At 42.8% G+C, this 23,033-nt stretch overlaps 1 protein-coding gene across 3 annotated transcripts; it reads left to right on the top strand.

Annotated features, from left to right (window-relative positions):
* Positions 1 to 350: 350 nt before the first annotated feature.
* kdm4aa (lysine (K)-specific demethylase 4A, genome duplicate a) lies at positions 351 to 21,335 on the top strand. Of its 3 annotated transcripts, none has more exons than XM_024805146.2 (22): positions 351 to 483; positions 2,778 to 2,942; positions 3,594 to 3,769; positions 3,856 to 3,970; positions 4,604 to 4,797; positions 5,100 to 5,149; positions 6,157 to 6,260; positions 6,380 to 6,517; positions 6,627 to 6,862; positions 8,044 to 8,267; positions 8,636 to 9,042; positions 9,455 to 9,551; positions 9,733 to 9,917; positions 10,892 to 11,096; positions 11,550 to 11,626; positions 12,927 to 12,982; positions 13,630 to 13,738; positions 15,456 to 15,644; positions 15,751 to 15,921; positions 16,959 to 17,078; positions 17,462 to 17,554; positions 17,655 to 21,335. In XM_024805146.2, exons 2-22 carry the CDS (start codon positions 2,805 to 2,807, stop codon positions 17,793 to 17,795), a joined length of 3,225 nt encoding a protein of 1,074 aa, XP_024660914.2. In that variant the 5' UTR covers positions 351 to 483; positions 2,778 to 2,804; the 3' UTR covers positions 17,796 to 21,335. The 3 variants fall into 3 exon arrangements, with proteins under 3 accessions (XP_024660914.2, XP_024660913.2, XP_024660912.2); XM_024805145.2 differs by having other exon boundaries at positions 9,452 to 9,551; XM_024805144.2 differs by having other exon boundaries at positions 8,636 to 9,066; positions 9,452 to 9,551.
* Positions 21,336 to 23,033: the final 1,698 nt, after the last annotated feature.

Below are 23,033 nucleotides of genomic sequence, written 5' to 3'. Positions count from 1 at the left end.
TTGTATTTCCACACAAAACACAGATTGTAACTGATCTCAGTGGAAGCCTACCCAGTGGCTTCTTGCCTCACAATCTGGTTCTCATCAGTTTACCATCAAAGGCCAAAGGTTTATCCACAATAAAAATGTGAAAAAATGAACATAAAAAAAGCTGCTGGCCTCTCACAACCGTGACATTAAAATAAAACATCAGAATCTCTTCAACTTACTTTTAATATCTCAGAATGGGAAACAGGTGTTTCATCAGCTGAGCTGTCCGTAATCAGAACAGCAGGAGGCGTGGTCTGGAAACACAGGGCGTTGTGATTAGCTGGGAGACTATGGTAGCCCCGCCTTCATATGCGCTGTGTAAACAAACACACACTGGGCATGCGTCACTGTAATAATGGAGGACTGTCTTTTCTAGCCGGACTGATGTTGTCCGTATTGCAACTCTGTTACCTGTGATCGGAGAGCAAACAACTCCCCTTCATTTCAGCGTGTGTAAGTTAAAGTTTGTCACTTGTGAAGCGGCTCACTTTGAGGGGAGCAGAAATAACTGTTAAGTTTGCGCATGAGAAACTAACGGTGAGCAACAAGCCATGTTTGCTAGTTGGTTAGCAGCTGTCAGATCTCCGAGTCCGCAGCACTTCTGCTATTAACTTCTACCAGTTTTGACGGTAGGATCTGCGCTGTCCGTAAATGTTGGCTACTTAGTGGTTACTTTTGAACATTAGGGTGTTTTTGATTTTTGTTGACTTAACTTTTAATTCTCGGGTCGCAGAACAAGCTATGCTGCAGATAGCATTTTAGCTAGCGGACTAGCTAAATATTTTTCCGAGGAGATGCGCTGTAAGTGGGCTACCACGTGTGAGTGACGTTCTGCTGAGCCAATCACATGCCGAAGATAAGACTGAGTCGGGACTGTGTCCAATCACAGAGGATCTCCGAGTCTTCCAGTAAAGTCCGTTAAGACAGAGTGCAGCGTTGCCTTTAGCTAAAAGTTGAGTATGTGTGTAATCGGAAATCGATTTTTGTGATACACATTGTTCAGTTAAACTAATTACTTCGGGAGTTTACGTTATTATTCTGTTAAAGAATAAACTAATCAAATATAGTTTATTGTGTGTTATTACTAAAGGTGGAGGCTTGGTTAAAGTTTTTTTTGAATTCACAAACCTGAAACGAGGCTGTAGATGGTGTTTGGGATCCGTGTGTTTATGTTCTGGTCCCAGTCTGGGTGGATGTTTTGCTGGGAGTGCTTTTGACTGAGGAGAGGTTTTCAGTTTTCATGAAGTTAGGAAAATGTTCACAAGCAGACAATAATGTAAAATCACAGAAGTTATTGCTGCGATGCTTGGTATAGTTCAACTTGGTGATATGTCCGAAACTGTGTTTGTTGATATAATTAATTATCACGAGAAGTCTCAAATAAGCATTTATTTCTAGTTTAAATGCTTCAAAGTGCGAATTGTTACTGGGTGTGGTTGTGGTGCCTTTGTTGAAACTGTAGTGCCCAGCACTGCTATGAGGTTGTGGTTTATTACATCCTGTGTAGAGATTTTAATTTGAATTATGATTATGGCTTTTAACAGTTATGAAAACAAGCTAATCAGGATAAGATTACTCTTTTTTTTTTTTCATATTCATTTGAAGATTTTGTTTTGTCTTTGTAGTAAAATGAGACCAGATACAGCCTCAGGTCAACGCAATATTTTCAGAAGTAAAAGTTGCAGAAAGGATCTGTAGCATCATTAATGTTTTTGTGTGTTTATATAAAGCATTTTGGTTGGTTGTTAGCTTCAGCTCTACTTAGTTCTGTGTGTGGAGACCAAGCATCTCTCCTGAGGTGTGTGAGTCTGCTGCTGTCTGGGCCTTTTTTAGGCCTTGTCTGCACCCAGAGAGATCCCACTGTGGAAGCTGTGGGCCAGCAGGTATTGACAGTTGCTCTTGCGAAACGGCCTTTGTGGTCAAAACACCCACTAGTCGGGCAACAATCAGTCCCTGTGAGCTTGACTTTTTTATGTATTTATGTAGTTTTTTTTATTGACTTTTCTTTAAAGTTAAAGGGTATCATCTATAAACAAAGAAAAAATTTTAAAGGCCATAAAAACTGGATATTTGACAAATTAATGACTTATCACAGTAAATAATTGACCAAAATCATTGTTTTTGCTGTAATTGAGCAGCCTTGTTCCTGTGTGCTGATTTCAGAAGGTTTTAGGTTTTATCATAGATAACATTAGTCTTTGTAATGTAAAAGTTAAACTGGCTCCAAAGTTACACAGAGTATTTTTTTTTTTTTTTTGTTTTTCAAGTTTGTATTAAAAAATTGATGTTCTGGTTTTATCACCTGGCAGTGTGTTTGAGATGATCAGTTAAGTCTGTTAAATGGCACAGAGGGGTTCAGACGTGGTCACAGACTTAAAAGAGGAACTGTGAACCTGTGGGGATGGTGGATATCTGGTGAATGTCACTGATTGTGGTGTTTGTGATCACTGCGGCAGATCAGTTAGAATATATGAGAGAAGATGCTTGAATGGTTTCCTGTACTTAACTGACAGGCTGTGCAGATTTTCACTTTGTGTGTATATGAATGTAGAGCACATGATTAAAAAAAATGCATAGCAACTAACGTTAATAAAGAGCAACATCAGCTAAAGGCAAGTCACAACAAAGAAACTGAGTTACTCCCAGGATGCTCCCACAGATGCTCCATTGATGCTAAGCGTGCTGCATTGTCTGAATGTATGCTTAACTGTCAGGCAAACAGACATAATCGTGTTTATGTTTTCCAGAGTTGAGGTCACAATAACACTCCCAAGATGACCACAGACACGCCAGCCCAAAGTGTGGGCTGCAGGGTGATGACATTCACCCCCTCCAAAGAGGAGTTCAAGGACTTTGGACGTTACATTGCCTTTATGGAGTCACAAGGAGCGCACAGAGCTGGGATGGCAAAAGTAAGTTGCTTCTGTCTTTTTGTCACTTTTTGTTTAGCAGAGCAGAGAAACGCTGCGACTGTCTTTGTACCACAGCTGTTAAAGACTTTTGAACCAAAGCACAAAGTCAGAAGCCAGTCGTTTCCTGTTCATTAGTGTTTAGAGGATCACATCTGAAAGTTTGCTCTTAGTGTGAAAACATGAACCTAACAGGAAGTTAGGTTAACTGGTCGTGTTCAATGTTGACATATTCAGAGTTTTATCATCCTTTTAGTTACTTTAAATAGTTTCTTATAACATTTGTGTTGCCATATAAATGTTCTGAAGAGGCAGATGTAAGAGGAGTCTGAGACTCCTGTGCTATTGTTTAAAGCTAATGTGCCTGTAAAGTCACTCATTAAAATAACATAACTTGTGCACTGATTCATAGCCGTACTTCCTGTGTCATCTTTACATACACACAATGGTATCTGTCTACACAATTTCCATCAATTGTTAAAATATGTTAAAAAAAAAAAGACTTAAGACAGGAAGATAAATGTATTTTAAATAATAATAATATCAATGATAATATGTAAAAGGGGTGAGAAATTCAGTGTGATACTAATTCCAGAAATTCACTATTTTCCTTCTGCTGTTGCCCTGAGTTTCTCTCATCTGTGCTCCTTGCAGGTTATTCCTCCTAAAGGCTGGAAACCCAGAAAGACTTATGATGATATCGATGACCTGGTGATTCCCGCTCCCATCCAGCAGGTGGTTACCGGCCAGTCAGGACTATTCACACAGTACAACATCCAAAAGAAGCCCATGACTGTCCATGATTTCCGCAAGACCTCCAACATGGACAAGTCAGTTTACTCAATGAAAGTTTGCATGAATGGGTTTCAGCGACTGTGACCTCTGCTCAGTCTTCTCTGAATATCTCTCTCTGTAGATTCTGCAGCCCACGATACGTGGATTTTGACGAGCTGGAGAGGAAGTTTTGGAAGAACCTGACCTTTAACCCTCCACTTTACGGTGCTGATGTCAGTGGAACGCTATACGATCCAGTGAGTGGTGATAGGCTGCATACATGGAACTTAAATATATTAAATTCTGTTTGTGGTAGACAGGTGGGGTTGTTAAAAAATGTAGTTTGCACATTCCTCCTGTGCCAGTGTTATTACCTGAGTATTTGTGATAAATCGTTGAGCGATAGAATCAGCTGGCTCTCAGAGAACCTCTCTTCCGGCGCCTATCTTCAAGTTCAGTGTCTTGACTGCCGTCTCTGTTCTGCAGCCTCGGTGAGCTCAGAGCAAATGAAGCAGCTCTACCTGTTGCAGATTCGGACTAGTCTGGCACTCCAAGATCAGAAAGATTACCGTTCCCAGCTGGGGTCCAACGAATTGTAATCTCTCATGGAAAGAGAGAATCTGTGGAGGAACGTGTGGATAGAATTGAGGCAAACTGATGGGAAAATACAACCACATATTATACACTGGAGCTAGCTTGTTACTAGCTGCACTACTAAATTGATAAACTGGGATGCGGTTGTTCTCATAGATTAAAAAAAGAGACTTTTATGTTCACAAACTCACATCTTTCTTCATTCCTTAGTTTTCCTGATCAGTTAAAGGTAAATCAGTTTCACACATACGGTTAGTCGTCCTGACTTGCAGCCTGTGTGAATCCTTCCTCTGCAGGATGTGACTGAATGGAACATTGGTCGTCTCAACACTATCCTGGACATTGTGGAGAATGAGAGTGGCATCAAGATCAAGGGTGTCAACACGCCCTACCTGTACTTTGGGATGTGGAAGAGCGCCTTTGCGTGGCACACAGAAGACATGGATCTATATAGCATCAACTACCTGCACTTTGGAGAGCCAAAGTCCTGGTAGGGTCACTGACAAACCTCACCTTTGTTTGAACGAGTGAATATTAACACATATCTAGTTTTTGTATTTAGCAGAAGTCTGTTTGCCAAAGCAGCCAGTTTACAAAACAGTTTAGAAAAATCCTTTAAAAATGTCTTTGTTTGTTTATTTACTGTTGAAAACATTCAGTTATTGTTTCTGTTCATGTAGTTATTACTTAAAGTGAAGCAGGGATCTCATCCACCGATTGGAGCATTTTTGACTCTGGTGTAAACGTCACAATCACCTTTTTCAGTATTTCTGTACGTTTGTTACTTCTTAGGTACGTCGTCCCACCAGAGCAAGGGAAACGTCTGGAAAGGCTCGCCAAGGGTAGGTGACAGAACCCTTATTGTTGTCTTTAAGCTGCTTGATCACAGAGTCGATGCCTGAAGTGACTTCAGCTTATTATGTGTAGATGTATGAATCCAATCCAATTTTATTTATAAAGCACTTTAAAATACCCAGCACAGGAACAAAGTGCTGTACAGAAAATAAGTTAAAACAATAGAATAACAGAAAACAGCAAAATAAATAAATAAAACACATAAAACATAAAATTAAAACAAAAACAAGATAAAACGGCATCGAATCACCTAAAAACAACTGAAATAAAAATAAAAACCAACATCTCACGTGGTGTCAAAGGTCAGGGTAAAGAGGCGGGTTTTCAAGAGTGACTTAAAAACAGGTAAAGAAGTGGCCTGTCTGAGCTCTAAAGGAAGCTCGTTCCACAGTTTGGAGCTGCTACAGCAAAAGCAGGATCTCCTCTAAGTTTACGCCCAGTCCTGGGTACATGCAGGAGCAGCTGATCAGCTGACCTGAGAGAGCGGGTGGGTGTATAAGGCTGTAGCAGCTCAGAGAGATAAGATGGAGCTAGGCCATGGAGAGCTTTTAAAAGTAAATAAAAGAATTTTAAAATGAATCCTAAAAGAAATGGCAGCCAGTGAAGTGAAGCTAAACCAGGGGAAATGTGCTCAAACTTTCAAGTGCCAGTTAAAAGACGAGCTGCGGCATTTTGAGTAATATATGATGCGCTGACCCCAACATGAAGTGCATTACAGTAATGCAGCCGAGTGCTAACAAAGGCGTGGATCGCTGTCTCAAAGTGCTGCCGCGAAAGAATTGGCTTTATTTTTGCAGCTGCCTGAGGTGAAAGAAGCTCGATTTTACCACTGCCGTATGAAAGGGGAAGTCCAGTGTACACTCAGAAAGCACCCCAGAGACTGTAACGGCAGTGATGTTTACATATCCCACATAACTGTTTTACACTAAACCATTTAAATAAAAAGAGCCAACGAGGCCCAACTGCACCGCTGCTGATGAGATCCTGTTTCCAGGTTTCTTTCCAGGTAACGTCCAGGGCTGTGAAGCCTTCCTGCGCCACAAGATGACTTTAATTTCACCATTCATCCTGAAAAAATATGGCATACCATTTGAAAAGGTAATCTTTTATTTAATTTGCGTTGTCTTACGTGCAACACTAAATGGTGATGAACAGATAAGCAGAAAAAATAAAATAAAACATTCATCTTATACTGATCTGTGTTGTTCTCGACTCAGGTCACTCAGGAGGCCGGGCAGTTCATCGTGACGTTCCCGTTTGGTTATCACGCTGGTTTCAACCACGGCTTCAACTGCGCCGAGTCAACTAATTTTGCCACTCAACGATGGATCGATTACGGCAAACAAGCAACGCTGGTACATAACGACGTTTGAACGGCACTGAGTATAACTCCACAGCTGGTTTATTTATAGTGAAGTGAATTCTTATCAACTTCGTAGTGTGTTAAGAGTGTTTTCCTCTCAGTGTTCATGCCGGCAGGACATGGTGAAGATCTCCATGGACGTATTTGTACGCAAGTTTCAACCTGAACGTTACAAGCTGTGGAAGGCAGGGAAAGACAACGCTCCCATCGACCACTCCAAGCCCACGCCGGAGGCCGCCGAGTTTCTGAAAGAAGACAAAAAGATCGGACCTTCAAAGGAGAGTCCTGCTGAGGTGCCATCCGAGGAGCCCAACACTGCTGTCCAGGAGGACAAAAGGTCTGATTTATAGTCACTACTAACCCACTGCTCCTATATTCACGGAGTTTTCTGATACGGATGTGAACCGGTCGTAATAAATCATTGTTAAATGCTCAAAATCTTTACCCAAACTATTTATATGGCATATAAACCAATTTTAAGTACAATAACAATAATCAGCTAAAGCTAATTAGTTGAATTAAAACATGCATTCACCATAAAGATGAAAATTTGAGTCACTGCAGATTTGCAGATGTTTTCAGCTTAAAGATTGCAGTGATTCAGACTGTTTCCAGTACAGAGGTGGTTCTGTCTCCACTCAGAGGAGCAGCACTGACACAAATCTCTTTAGGCTCTGCCAGAAGTGATTGAGCATAGGCTGTGACAGATTATGTGATTTGCTCTCACATGTCAGCCTCACTCGGAGTCAGCTAGGGGTGGGGGAAAAAATCGATACTGTGTAGTATCGTGATATTTTGTTTGCTAATAATGTATCGATACAGGGACAGCAGAAATCGATATTTTGTTACAAACAACTTTTTCTCTGAAGTCAACATGCTCTGCAGTCAGAGCATGTTGACTTCAGAGCACGTTGATCCTTTTTCTGAGCAAGAATCCTGACATTCCTTCACTGTCCAAATGTGTTTAACTTTTTTTTTGGCAGCAATAAACATGACAGTTTACTTATTTTAATTTAAGACATGTTTTATTTTAATTAAGTTTAAAACGTTTTTATTTAATGTAAAGTTATATTTTTTTAAATTTACTTTCAAATTCTTCAGTTGCTGAAGGGGCTGCATAGTTTTCATAAATTGCATAGTTCAGAATAGCTGTAATTGTACCAGATGGTTGCATCCAGTTGAGTTGGACTAGACTGTAATACAAACCGTTCAGTTTGTCAACAATAAAACTGAAATGAGAGAAAGACTGAGTGCGAGACTTTGATATTAGATAAAATGAATATTGATAAAGTTTACCTTTATGTGCAGAATTTAAATATCGCAAAATATTTTTAAAAAATCGCAATAATATCGTATCGTGCGTTAAGTATTGTGATAATATCTTTTCGCGAGTTGTATGGTGATTCCCACCTCTAATGTCAGCCTCACTCGGAGTTGTTAGTTTGTTTGCGGCAGTCTTTGAGAAACACGGTTTAGTTTTGAGTCCTGTCCAACATGTCTTCGATTTGCTCTCCCAAGTATCAGTCCAGAGCCTCACACTGGGACTAAACGTCAGCTTGAAGCTGTCAAAGCCTCTGAAGATGTCAAACCTGAGCTGCCAGTGGCGGGGGTGGAGCCAAAGGAGGCGGAGGTGGAGCCAAAGGAGGCGGGGGTGGAGCCAAAGGAGGTGGAGGTGGAGCCAAAGAAGGCCAAGCTGTCACGTAAGGAGTCTCCAACTAAAGTGACCAGCAAGGCAGAAAAAGGTACCTCAGACTTCACACCAATGTTCCCTCACACAAACTCCCTGAGCCGACACTTGGACCACTGTGAGCAACAGCAGACGTGTGCACTGTGGTCACGCCAGCATCCAAGTTACATGTTTATTAAAATAATCAAATTACAGCGTTTATGTTAGACTACTTTTAACTGCTTCAGCCCACTTACAATTAAAATTTTAAAGACCTCTTGTTTATGACCTGTGCAGCATGTTAACACTATTGGAAGTAAAAATAACTTGAATATGTGAAATAAAGTGAAGATTATAAAAAGACTCTGTGGCACACTGAACCCATGTCCTGTAAAAGTTTGGGGGCAAAGTGCTAGTCTGTGTATCTCAATGAATCTCTTTCAGACACAGTGAAAGTCAAGGAGGTGAAGAAGGAGAAAGGGACCAAACCCCAGCCTAAAGCTCAGCCTAAAGCTCAGTCCAAAGCCAATGCCAAGAAAACTTCAAACAGACGAAGTCCGCTGAAAAAAGAGAAGAACTGCGTGGTGGCTATGGAGGTCTTTCCTCCTGAGTCCACTGAGAACCAGGTGGTTTCTCTGGGCGCTGAGGAGACCGCTGGAAGCGAGGAGCCTCCACTGGACAACAGCTGCAGCAAAGTGTTTCAGAGGACGCTGAGTCCCGCAGACGTCCTGCACGTCCACAGCTATGCCAAAGGAGACTACGGCGACGGAGAAGTGCTGTACAGAGAGGAGAAGACGAGTGAGGATAGCGACCATGAAACCGAGGAGGACAACTGTCATGTTGGCAAAGCAGTGAGTGGACATGTATTTAACATTGTAAGTTACCCACTGCTGTAGTTTTTGCACTTTTCTGGCCTTGTCATTCCAAGATGTGTGATCTTTGTACTGTTCTAAACATTTTCTCCAGTCTTTGGTTCGTGTGTTTGTCCAAATGCATACATGCAGCCATCAACACTCTTTGCTACTTTCCACGACTGCATTACTTTAACTATACCATCGCTAACTAAGAATTCTGGTGCAGCCCAGTCTCGTCATCTAGTGGTGTGTAAGCCTTTTTTACTTTCATGCTCAGATATTATTAATATAAAAACACCCTAAAATGATGAAGGCGCAGGCCTCTGGAGAATGATGCATATATGGTGCAAACATGATCAACTGCAAACTAGCTGTGTGGCCTTTTGAAAATGCTGTTTCTCTCCAGCAGGTGGCAAAAGCGATGGCAGGACTTCGAGACTTTGAGACTGACCTTGGGCAGCTTCCAGGACACCATCCACTCATAAAAGACGGCATGAGTGATGAAGGTGTGTCTGAACACTTTAAGGTCCCATTATCTGCATGTAGTTTATATTTGAGAGGTAATTAAGCCACCTTTGACTTCAAAGCCAATAACAGAATTAGATTAGTGAAACTAAACAAACCAGGCCTCTGTCATTCCTAATGCTGTTTTAGCTAAATGTGTTGTCTTTGCTTTTTGTGCCTCAGAGACTCCAGAAGAGCCGCCCCCAGTGGAGGCAGGGGGTGTGGAGGGTGAGGGCTGGGCCAAGCCTCTGGCTCACCTGTGGCAAAGCAGGCCACCCAACCTGAAGAAAGAGAGGGAGTACAACCAGCGAATAGGCTCCAAGCCTCCATACTGCTCCATCTGTTTGCTCTTCCACACGTACCACCAGGTAATTCGCAGCAGAGCAGACCTGCTCCTCACCAGTCCACCGAGACAAAACCAGATATGGTACAGGCCCCCGCAGCATCTGAACATGCAAGTAATATAGTGTTCTTTGGTGAGATGAGCCAAGCCAGGTGAGGTTTGCTAAAAGGGATTTTTATCAGAACAGTTGCATCATGGGAAGTTTACACTGTTTTAATTGGTCCAGACTGTATCTTCTGATACATCACAGTACAGAGTAAATCCAGCCTCACGGCAACTTCATTTACCAAACTGCATCTACATGAATTCAATGAATGTACTTGGTAGTGTCGGGCCATATGTAAAGATTTCCCACCGACACCTGTCAGTCCAATAATCGACGATGGGCGATACATTCGCGCACGCGCAGACTTTTTGATGGGCAATGTAATCATGCACGGACTGATTTGCCCGTTTACAACACAGAAGTTCAAACATGGACGAACTAATTTCCCCCCCAAAATTAGGGCTGTCGTTGATATGTTCGTCCAGTCCAACTCTCGTACTTGGCATTGATCCTCTTTATGGCTGTTCGTGCAAACTTGAACAGACTCCAGATTTTCCATTTTAAACAAAAGTCCGTCATCTGTGAAATCTTCAAACGTTCCATTCATAGACTGAATGTCGTGTCATATCATCTATATTTACCTTTTTCCTCAACTATTTTCCCTTCTTTCATCCTACAAACATCTCATCTTCAGTACTGGTTTCCAGTCTGCTAATATTAGCGCTGTACCTTAATGTGTGACTGTTTTGCTTCTTAGATGTTTGATTGATCATAATCAGGTTTGAATATGGAGCGACTCCAAAAATAGTATTTTTGACAGCTAACCAGGGCGCGTAAGATTACGGAGCATTTAAACCTCTGCGGCTGAAGATGAAAGCAGTAAATTGTGTGTTTCGAGAGACAAACAGCAACTCTTAACAGAGTCCACATGTGTTTGTTGTGACTGCTGTCAGACTGAGTGTGCGAACAGCATCGACACGCACGTGGTGGTGGCCGGGGAGCGGATGCGAACCAAACCTCTGATTCCTGAGATGTGTTTCACCACCACCACAGAGGACGACGCTGAGTGTGAAGAGCAACCGGTCACTCCTCGTCTGGAAGAAGATGGAACCAGTCTCCTCATCAGTTGCTCACAGTGCAGCGTGAGAGTTCATGCATGTCAGTACACGCATGTGCGCCTGCACACACACGCACTCTTCAAGTAGGAGTGTTAGTTTATATCTAACCTAGCCTTGTTTGACATATGAGTGTTTTCATCAGAGGCTTTTCCTGCTTTAAAACGAGTCTTTAAGTGTGACCACTATACGCACAAATGATGTTTCAGCGAGAAGAAGAATTTTTGTTTCAAAATAGTTTATCGAAATGACCAGAGAACAACGAGGAATTAAATTCAAAGAACAAAATAGAATATGAAGTCTTTTACGCTCCTGAGTAATCATTTCATTACGAGTTTGAACCGATGCAAAGGCCAAACAAAACAGAGGACATTTCATACACAGCATTTATCATATCATCAGTTATTAATCATGTTATAAAAATGGAATCATTAAAGCTTTTCATAGTTCTTCAGTGTTTCACTGACGTCTCAAAGTTTGCATTTCTATCTTCCAGCCTGTTACGGTGTCGATCCAGCCAGTGTGAACAAGGAGTGGAAGTGTGCACGCTGCAAGGCCAACGCCATGACTGAGGTCAGCCAATAATTGTGGCTGTTTTTACTCTTTATCGAGCCGTGCAAGTTAGCATGAATCCAGTTGGTAGTCAAGGGATTTGTTTCCTAACGGCTTCTAAAAGTGGAACTGTCCATCCTGCTTCTTCACAAGTCCCACATTCCAAATCATGAAAAGATATTTTACACAATCACTATTTGCACCATTAACGTGTAACATGAATTACATTAATTAACGTGTAGTGTTTTTTTAAGGGTGTTGAATTATATTAATTTAGTAGATGTGATGGTTTTACAGTTACCTGTTTTCTACACCAGAGAGAAGAAAAACGTCACTTTTTACAACTTGTAGGCAGATCATTTGATACCGTTGGAGTTACAAGCAAAAGATTACTTGCCTAAAACAATCAGATACATTAAATGCTACATCAGTTTATAATTAGCTTGCATCTTGATAATGTACTGATATGCACCACTGCATGAAACACATTATTATAAATAGAGACTCGAAGGAGAGACTGCTTTGAGTCCATTAGATTTATACTCTAACACTTTGGTAGTGCAGGGTTGCTGAATGAAGAAAGGATTAGGCTACTAATTACTATTTATGAATACAACACACACACACACACACACACACACACACACACACACACACACACACACACACACACACACACACACACACACACACAAATAAAGCAGTTATCTCCCCCCTGACCCGTCATCCTGGCTCCCCGTTGCCGTCCCGTCCCCAGGCAGGGACGATATATAGACAGAGGGAGATGGAGTATTTGTTATTTATTCATCAGGATTGAAATATTTCTGCCTACATGTGTGGTTGTCATGTTTGATCATGTGATTAAACACTGAATTAACTGCCTCGTTCATCACAGTTTAGAAAATAAATTCAGTGTTTCAAAAATTCATCACGGAGAGGAAGAAGTGTGTGTGCAGTCGTTTTCAGGTTTGCACCTTTTCTTGAGCTCTGCTGTGACAGAACCTGAAACTGCTGCAGGCTGACTTCATCACAACTGTGTGAACTTAATGTGACTTGACTGTAACAGATGTTCATTAATATGTAAAAGACGAATACTTAAGCTGTAATGTGACAGTGAGGAACTTGAACAGATCCATTGGGTCCCTAATTTTACCTCCCACGTGTTTGAATAAACTTTTAGATCAGACACATTGTGTTTGATATCTCCAACCACATCATAGATGTTGGTCCTTAAACATTGATTTATTAAATCCATATTTAGATGTTAGCTACCAGATGTTCTGTATTTTCATCATTTTGATCGTCTCGCTCTTTTTTGTAGAATTGCTGCCTGTGTTCATTGAGGGGCGGAGCTTTGCAGAAAGCCAACAATAACAAGTAAGTCATTTAAGATACATTAGTGAGTGAGCACATCTGATCATGTGGTGCATCTCGAGATTAAATTCTGTTCTTAGAAACAGAAATCCTCTTGTTTTATTTTCCTCTCTTTCTGTCAGAGAAAATGCAGCAGGTAGCTTTTACCAGCCACATGAGATCTCTGTCTCCGCAAGAAGTTGAATATAATTCAGGGCCTGGCCAAGAAGCCAGGTGGTAGGAAATCATGAAATTGGAAGGATAAGAGCGTGCATGTTAGCAGGAACTGAAAGATAAATTCAAGGGGATTATTCTTGAGTAAATCAGGTGGGGATTTTGTCAGTCTGTGAGACGGTTATTTTAAAAAAGAAAACATTAAAATGTTAAAATGAGTTGCTATCTTGGTGCCTGGAGGCCCTTATTACATCTAGACGGCCTGCAAGTAAAGTGTAAGTGGGGAAACGTGGGTGTGATTCAGTAATGGACTTGACTTCATTGTTTTGTGTGATGATGCGCACAAAATTGACTCCCCTGCCATCTGATTCATTTTGCTGTATCTTTGCTTGGAGAATTAGAACCATAAAAACAGATGAAGAAAACAAACAACATCAAACTGATGCTGCCTGTGGTCGGGTGTGACCTCTTTGTGGGGGTGTGTTTGTGTGTTGCAGGTGGGTACACGTGCTGTGTGCGGTTGCTGTGCTGGAGGCACGCTTTGTCAACATCACAGAAAGAAGTCCTGTGGACTTGAGTGGGATCCCACTGCAGAGATTCAAACTGGTAAGTTCACATTTTTATGAAGAAGGAAATTCGAGTCTGAAAGCTGCTAATTAGAGTGAAAGTGCGGCCTCCAAACAAACAACGTGAACAAAACAAAGATACCAGCAAGTACAAATAATGTCACGAACAGAGAGAGAAGCTGAAATCTTAGGACGTTTAACACTTCCTCTACACAGATGACAGCAGTTTATCATTAGTTATATCTCTTTAGAAGAAACACTGTTGTTCTGAAGAGATGACACTAAAAAGTGTGACACGGGTTTCTTTATGTAGTCGTCTGCTACAGATTGTGATTAGAAGCATTTCAGGACCCAGTACAGACTTTAAGCTGGCGAGGTGTGATTGCGGATGACGCTCAGGTGCGTCTGGACTCTGGCCCAGCGACAGGGAGGTGTCAGTTCAGGTGGTCGCCCGCGTATCCATCGGCGCTGGTGACGAGGTGGGCCCGGAGGTGGCGGTGCGGCAGGTGTGGCCGTGAGCCGAGGCTCCCAGACGGGTTGGCGGGCGGCCGGTGGGCAGGCCTCTGGTGGAGGTGAGGCCGGTCTGGCCAGCATGCCGACTTCAGGCTTAGCAGGACCCTCGCAAGCCCCGACCTCCATCTCCGGCGGGTGAGGTCCCTCGTGCGCCTCGTCCTCTGGCCCCAGCTGGGTAGGTGGTGGGGGTGGAGGTTGCTCGGCTACCCTCCTTCGGGGAGAAGAAACCGGGTCGGGCCACTGCCGGGCACCAGCCGCTCCTACCCGAGGAGTGGGTACAGGTGCAAAGACAGGTTGGCTGGTCTCACTCTGGGGGCCGGCGCGGATGCACTCCCACACAGTCGAGGGTCGCGGGTGTGGGTGGCGTCGGCCAGGACCCAGTCTAAGCTGCAGTTCTTCCCATTGTTGCCACCTGCTCCCTCCACGTGGTCCCCATTTGGGCCAGCTCCTCTCCTGGCTGGCCCAGTACTGGGTCGGGCGTGCCCCCATCCTGGGTTTTGGCACCCCTGGAAACGACCCACAGCAGACCTGCCCACACATTCATGCTTTTCAGCATTTACTTTTATTTGCACGGTTGCTGTGACACACAGATGGCTGCAGCTTTGCAGCCACACACACCAACAACATTGACAACAGACAGGACCCAGTACAGACTTTAAGCTGGCCAGGTGTGATTGCAGATGCCGCTCAGGTGCGTCCGCCTCCCCTGCAGCAGCACTGCAGACCACGCCCCTCCACAGTCATGATGCAGCTAGATACAGTACAGTTGTTCGAGATAGCAGAAAAACAGCTGTGTTACGGTTAAACTCTAAAGAGGTTAAAATATCTTAGATTTCCTGACAGTGTAGCTCCTAACATGATGGCACATAAGATGAATTCTGTATGTTGGTAGTAGTGCTTTCATGTCACCTGCTCAGCGTCACTTTGTTATCAACCAATTTACTGATTTTAGGATATTATGTGAACCAAGATACTAGGGGGGACTAATTTTATGGCGTACTTGCAGACAGTTCCTGCTGTTAAATACCAAGTACAAGGGAGCTTCTAGTGACACGACAGTGTCCCTGATGTGGCCGTAACTGTTCATATGTTTGAAATGGAAATGTGTGAAAGAAGAGGGAAGATCTTGGAGATGAGTTACCAGGTACATTTAATACTTGGTATGAGGGCAGTTTGTTCCTTGAAGTTTTGTTAATAAAAAATAATTTCATAGACTAAAACGAATTTTCTTTCACTTCAAACAGAAATGTTACTACTGTAAGAAGCGGATGAAGAAGGCGTCCGGCTGTTGCGTGCAGTGCTCTCACGGGCGCTGCCCCACCGCCTATCACCCCACCTGTGCGCAGGCCGCCGGGGTGCTGATGCAGCCAGATGAATGGCCGTTTGTGGTACACGTTACCTGCTGTCGACACAAAGGTCCCGCTCAGATTGAGGTAAAAAACAAACAAACGTTATTTTATACCCCAAACTTCCCCAAATATCAGATTTATGAAGCCGTTTGCAGTCGCACGCATAAAAATACGTTTTTCCCTTTGACAGCGCAATAAGGCAGCCATGCACGAGCTGACCGTGGGACAGAAGGTCATATGCAAGCACAAGAATGGGCGCTACTACCAGTGTGACGTGGTGCAGCTGTCCAAAGAGACGTTCTACGAGGTCAACTTTGACGATGGTTCTTTTAGCGATAACCTTTTCCCCGAGGACATCGTGGTACGTTCCACTACCTTCTACGTCTTTTCATTTTGTAAAGAACACAAAGTGGTTAAACATACTCTCAGGGAGTGGTCTCTTTAATAAAGGAGACCACACAGAATTTAAATAAACTTAATGTGAGGAAATGTCGATCAGCTGTCTCCAATAAGCTGCCTGCTGGTGTGGAGAGGCTGAACCGCCCTCTTCACAACCTGACTCGCTGCAGCGATGGCGTCCCATTACTGTACCGCGCTCAGAGCCAGTGAGCCGTTAGCTCGTTCACAGGTGTTTGCAAAGGCTGGTTTCATGTGGCAAAGGGACCCAGTGTCCATATATTGTGTATCCTTGTAAACAAGCCTAGATGTCGACTTTGTACAGCAGTTAGTTGGCAGTAACATCCCAGCGTCAAAACAGTGAGTCGCAGAGATTAGCTAACAGTTTTAGCTTAAAACCGGCAAAGCTGAAACTGTTTAAAGGAAGTTAACGTAAAAAAACCTTAAATTCAGAAATGTTGCCAGTGTAATACAGTGGTGTGGTCATGATGAAGATGATGAAGACGCTGGGCAGCCTCCTGGTTAGCCTGTGAAACAACAACCACTCGTTGTGAGACTGTGAAGCTGGTATGAGCCATGAATATGAAGCAAACTGTGCTGGATGTCAAAGGCGATGCTCGTGTGTTTGCTTTCTTTTAGCAGACATTTGTTCAGACGTGTAAATGCACGTCGACACCCTGAGTTATCCACAGCGTGTGTGTCACTGCAGTAGACGGCAGCAGTTTAACCCTGCACTATATTTGGGATATTTTCACAGCTTGTCCCTGCAGGCAGACAGTTCATCCACCTGTGCTCGCCTTAAAGCCACCACACACCTTTGACAGTCATGTTACACAGCAGTTCCTGATTATAAGCCTCTGGAGTAATCCAAACATCATCTAGTGCTTCACACTTGACCCGAGCATCAGAACAGCTGACACTGCCATATTTCATGTCAGGTTGCATCAGATATTTATCCTCCTTTCACGTTTCTTTGAACTTGGTTTGTTTTTTGCCTGTTAGAACCGAGACTGCGCTCAGCTTGGACCACCGCCGCAGGGTGAGGTGGTTCAGGTGAGATGGACGGACGGCCTGGTGTACGGGGCCAAGTTTGTGGCAGCTCACGTCATTCAAATGTACCTGGTAAGATTTTTTTTGTCTTCTTTCTCCAGTTTTTAATCATGTAAAGAAAAAACTCTTCAGTGTGTAACAGCAGAGACGGGAACGCAGGCGGGAACCATTTCTGACTTCCAGTAAGGAAGGATGCGTTCGCTGGCGAGCACATCTCCTTCATGCCTCGTATTTCTGATTGGGGAATATTTTCAGAGTAGGTTGGACGCATAGTAAGAAATCAAAATGCTTTACAGCTTCACATAAAACGAGTCACCTGCTCGGCTTTAAAGGCAGTCGTCTTCTGGCTGTTCCTGGAAACTTCTAGTAAATCAGCAGCAGATTGCAAAGACGGTGTTCAACAAGCTGAATGTTGTTATCTGTTTGTGTCCTGACTCAATGTTTCTGGACTGCAGGTGGAATTTGAGGACGGATCACAACTAACAGCCAAGAGAGATGATGTCTACAGTCTGGATGAAGAACTCCCCAAGAGAGTTAAAACCAGACTGGTACGTTCTCCCGTCTGTCCCATTCAGTGTTCCTTTCAGTTTACTTGGAAGTTCATCAAAATGAAGAAGCACTTTCAGTGACGGTACCATCTCTTTACAGTCGAAAGCATCGGACATGAGGTTCGACGGGATCTTCGAGGAGAAGGAAATCATTCAGGAGTCAAAGAGACAGAGAGTAATCAACTCCCGTTACAGGGGGGACTACATCGAGCCTGTGATCTACAGAGCCATCATGGAGTAACGGCCACTTCCTGTCTGCCCACCCACTCACCAGCAGCACTGACAGACTGAACTGTGCTCACTGTACCTTAACTTAGCAGCTAGCCGCAGAGAGAGTGTAGCTCCAGATGACTTCCTTCAGGACCCGCTTTGGACTGTTCTCTTTTTTCCTCTCCTGTCTGTAAGTCGAGGAAACTGCAGTATTGTTTCATTCAGTTTTTTCCACACAAGTCCACAGACGGGCTGAATCCACGCCCGGCAGCACGCATCAGAAGGAAGCAATACAACAAAAAGCATTACATCAGTCAAGTAGCATTTTGACACAAAGATGTCAATTTAAAAAAATGAGGTTTTGAATCTGCTCTAAACATTTCAGTCTCCTTAGTGTTGATCTAAGCTTAAAGCAAACTCGGCTTTATTTCATTTTGTCCTTTACCATTAGTGCCTGTGATACACTGAGCCCGGCAAGTAACAGGTCAGCAACTTTTTATACGCTCGGATTTACAGTTTCTGACTGTCTGAGTTCGTTAGAACGACCAGCATTGTCCAAAATGTTCACTCTTAAATTTCACTTGATGATTTATTACCCTACACTCGACTGTTGTAGCACAGGAACAAACACGCCTGACTGCACATCCTGTGTTTGCCACTGGTCCAGTTCTCTTCTCTACAGTAGAGAAAAACCAAAACACTCAGCTGTTCCAACAGTTGGACTTACTGAAGGAAGGCGTGTGGAAGGGGCTGGTGCTATATGTGCACGCCAAGATTTCCTTCACAGAAATATTTCCCCAGTTACTGGTTCTTAAATATGTGGTAGCGTCACTGAAGCCAGGGCCACAGCAGTAAGGCAGGCAACTTCTGAGGGGGGAGGCTGAGCACTTCCTGCTCACACTGAGAACGAGCATCACAGACATACTTCTCGTCTTAAAGGTCATTTATGGAGATGTTTAACATTAAGTGCAGAAATCTTCCATTTTTGCTGACAGCAGCAGCTTCTTTGAGGGTTTTTGTGTTTAGAGTTGAAACTATTGCAAAACGATTGTATTTTCAGAATCAGCTGACGGCTCACACCTGCTGTTAGCTGCAGCAGTGGAAACGCAGAGACATCAAACATCTTAACGTTTACAGTTAATTATTTAAGGAGTCTGATCGAAGAGCTGAATTAACTTTATTCTTCTTCTACCAGTTACTCAAAAGATCAGTTGGTTAACTGATTGAGCTTTTAAAAACTTTACCCCTGAAACTTGCCGGGTTTCAAACTTTGAGGAGGTTAGACTGAAATACTGCCATGCTAATCTAATTGAACACAACTTGCTTGCACGCAGCAGCGCCACAGTGTTACAGAATGAACGGCACCCCCTACTTCACTAAAAGTGGATCAACTTCATAAGAATGTGCAAATTTGCCACAAACCATCAGACTTCCAGCTTGTGAGGCTCATGTACTACCACAGATTGTGGTCAGAGGAAACCATTTGTTTCCTTAAATAGCGTTTCAAAGATGCAGGAGTGACGTTGAAGAGTCGGGACAGTTCCCAACCTTAGAAGGTTCTTCAAGCTGTCCTGATGGTATTTTTAAAGGTTTAGAGAAACTGTTGATCTGTGACGTCTGTGACAGAAGCCTGAACCGAGGCAAATGTTCACTTTAACAAGCAGGTGATCAGACCTCGCTGACCGCCAGATTTCTTACTCGGGGCTACATTGTTGCATAATGTAATTCATCACTCGTTAACAAGCTAAACTAGCCAATCGGTTGATCTTCTTCCATTTGGCATCCACAGATGTAAATGATTTGCAGAGTTGGAGAATTAAATTTCCCAATGATGACATTTGGAAAAATCCCCAACCCCCCCCACCCCCCTTTAACCCAATAGAAACAGGAGTCTATTAAGCCACAGTGCAGGTTACACAGTTACTCTCACTGGCAAACCTTCCAGCACATCTGGACTGGTGTTCAGTCCAACGACACTCTGATCACCTCTTTGTCAGGCGATCTTGTTACAAGGAGATTATTTTAAACTGCAACCTCAGTGTTTATCTGTAGTGCAGCTGGAACGCCCGAGTTTCTGTACCGAGACTTAATCAGTACTTAAAGTACCAACAAAAACTTTGCCTTAAATCTGTCAATAACCTGTATTTCTACTCTGATCAGACGACTCCTAATCTGACGGGTTTTAGACACATCGTGAGCATTTTTATGGCGTTTCGAGTTCAGTAACAGCAGTAAACTAAATGTTTTCCACTACAAGTACTTGGGGACAAATAAACAACATATCAGTGAAGTCTGTTGATTCTCCAAAGAGCCTCTTCCTGTGGGTGGACTTTGGTTTCATTGGACTGCAGCTGGTAGTCCTCGTTCAGCTCTAACAATCTCAGTGAGCTTGATGTAGTGGCACATGAACCAGTACACCTTCTACTGGTTCTGGTGTCCCTTCAGCTTGCAGTAGGTCGTCAGCAGCTGCAGTCCAACAGCAAAGCTGGAGTCTGTCAGCAGGGTGACATCCTCTGTGGAGGAGCAGCACACTGATATTTAGTACAACAAGGACCCTGTGAAGGCGTCAGGAAGGGAAAACAAGATGAACCGTAGCAGCTGAACTTCTTATAAGGGCGAGAGGACTGTCCCAGTACAGGTGGCAAGAAAATAAATTCAATGCTTAAATTTGTCAATAAATATACTTGAGCAACACGACCACGTAAAGTTTGTATGTGGAAAAGACTAATAAGTGTAATATTTCAGAGTTCAGAGGATTTTACTTTGATGCTGTTTGAAAGAATCTCCCTGTAACTTTTCCCAGCATTCTCGGCTGCAGGATACAGAAACTGATGACCTATTTCTCTTTGGGAGCGGTGCCATCTAACTCACTGAAATTGCCTCCTTGTCATTAACTGCATTCCTTCACATTTAGCAGAACTGAAATTCGCTTTTTCATGTTTTTACCTGCCTATTTATTAAAGGTGCTTTGAGAAAGCAGCCTCTGCATTAATAAGAGTCTGCAGTGACCCTGCAGCCGTCGAGGTTGCCGATGTATGTTCTATTTTTTCTACACTATAGAGATGAATTTTAAAGAGTCCATTTGGATTTTTAATGCGCTTTGTTTCCTCTCTCTCCTACTGAAAACTGTGCTTTGCACTTTTATTTAAATTTGCGAGGACATTTGAACAGCTGTGTGCTAAATTTGTTAATGTTTAAGAATGTTAATTGTACATTTATAAGATGTCTTATGGATTGTGTGCTCCCCTCCTCCTCCCGGCCGAGCCTCGGGCGTCACAGAGTTCGTCTCCATCAGGCCGGTGCAGAATGAATTTGTTTTATTCAGAAACTATCAAAAGAGTTTTACGAGAGCGAGTGGGGACGGGATTTTCTTTCAATTCTATTTTGTTGTTGTTTTGTAAAAGCTGTTCTGTGTAAATGTCATTTTAAGATGTTACCTGTCGACACAGGAGAGACCGGTCCACTCTCGTCGTCTCCTCTTGAAGGAAAATATGAAAATACTTCCAGATTATCATCGAAACATTTTGTAAAAAGTCATGTGTTCGTTTCAGTAAAGAAATCTGCTTAAGCACCAGTTGTCTGTCTTGATCTTATCCATATAATTGAGGTAAGCCGTTTCCTGTTTCATTACTAAATGACTTCCCCTTCACTCTTGCTGCTGTCCTTCTGTCACAAATCGCTTCCAATACTCGTCTCTGAGTTTGCAGATGTAACTGTCTTTGTGCTGAACGTCCAATGACCCAACAACTTTCACTTAAGTTCAGACTCAAATTTTAAAGCCTGAAGGTCCTCGGGCAGGTTCCTGTCCTGTGATGTAAGGACGTTTATGTTAATATCAGAGCCTGGTTATTATAGTTAAATAAAAACTACTATTACTACTAAAAGTAACTAAAATAAAGTATTTTGAATATTGTAGCATAGTATAATACCTGCACTGGTTTTCCTCATTTTGCCTCTGATATATGCCCTCCTTACAGTAATCATCAGAGAGACTGAAACTAATAAAAACTGAAGTAAAACTAAACAGTTTCAAATAAAATCCACTCTAGAAATTAACTGAAACTAAAAAAAAGTCAAATAAAATTACTAATTAGAAAATAAATTTAACTCAGAGGTGTAAGAGTGCAAAAACATGCTGGCATGTCATATTCTACCAACATATGTTTAAAGGTGCTCAGTGTGAGTGAGATTGCAGCTCATCAGATTTGGCTTTTTGAGATTTGAAGCGAATTCATTGCGTTAGAAGGGCACTTTCATGTAATACCAACTTCAGCCACAAGAGGGTGCAACTGCTCAATGTTGCGTCCAGTCAGTCTGAGTCCATGCGCGGCTCCACCTCTGTGCAAATACCGCGCATGAGGGGAAAAATACTGTAACCGAGGACAAAGGTACCGAATAAAAGGGGCAAAGAAATAAACTGATAATTTGTTACATTAATTAAACATAGTTTTCCCAGTTATTTCCAGACGGCACTTACAACACATCCTGCTGATATCCCCGCTGCACATGAGACGGCAAACAATCCAGGTCTCAGCACAGCTGGGAATCAGCGCTATGTGTTGATGTTAAAGGAAGTGGCACAAACAAAAAGAGAGGTTAGTCCTCACACGGCTCACTCTCAAGCATTAACCGCCTTTAAGGCTGCACGGACCAAAACAAAATTACAAATCAATGAAAAGAACGACAAAAGGACAGATGAGGCAGCACAACAACAGCTGAAAAACAACATTATGGTTTAAAATGTTACCAAATAAAATATCCGTTTTATTAAACCATTCAAAAATCACAGAACTAAAACAAACAAATATACCAACGATCGGTTTCCCTGCGCGCAGTCGATCAATTCCTCCATTAAAACTCGTGGTCACACTAAAAAAGTCCAACAACACGCATTAAAAATCGGCACCTACAACAATAAGTGATCCAAACGAAATGGCAAAAGTCTCTTACCGAACAATACACCCACTCGCACCAGAGAGCGTTAATCGCCTCTGGATTTTTCCACAGAAGAGCGCCGACCTCACCCCACGCACCCACTCTGCCAATCACCAGCGAACTGCCAGGTGACACTTACAATACATACTAGTGGGTTTTGTTGTTGTTGCTGTTTTTAAATATATTATTATTTCTGATATATAATTACTCACTTACAACCTCAGACGCGCACTGCGTTCACTCAGAGAAAAGCTTCTTCGGACTCACACTGTGGTGTGTTTGGACTGTGACACATCTGTCGCCTCTGCAGAGTGAATCTGAACTCAGTTTCATA

Source organism: Maylandia zebra, linkage group LG15 (genome assembly GCF_041146795.1).
Source record: "Maylandia zebra isolate NMK-2024a linkage group LG15, Mzebra_GT3a, whole genome shotgun sequence".
NCBI classification, from domain to species: domain Eukaryota; kingdom Metazoa; phylum Chordata; class Actinopteri; order Cichliformes; family Cichlidae; genus Maylandia; species Maylandia zebra.
The sequence above is the reverse complement of the archived record's forward strand: the minus strand, read 5'-3'. Positions and strand labels throughout refer to the sequence as shown.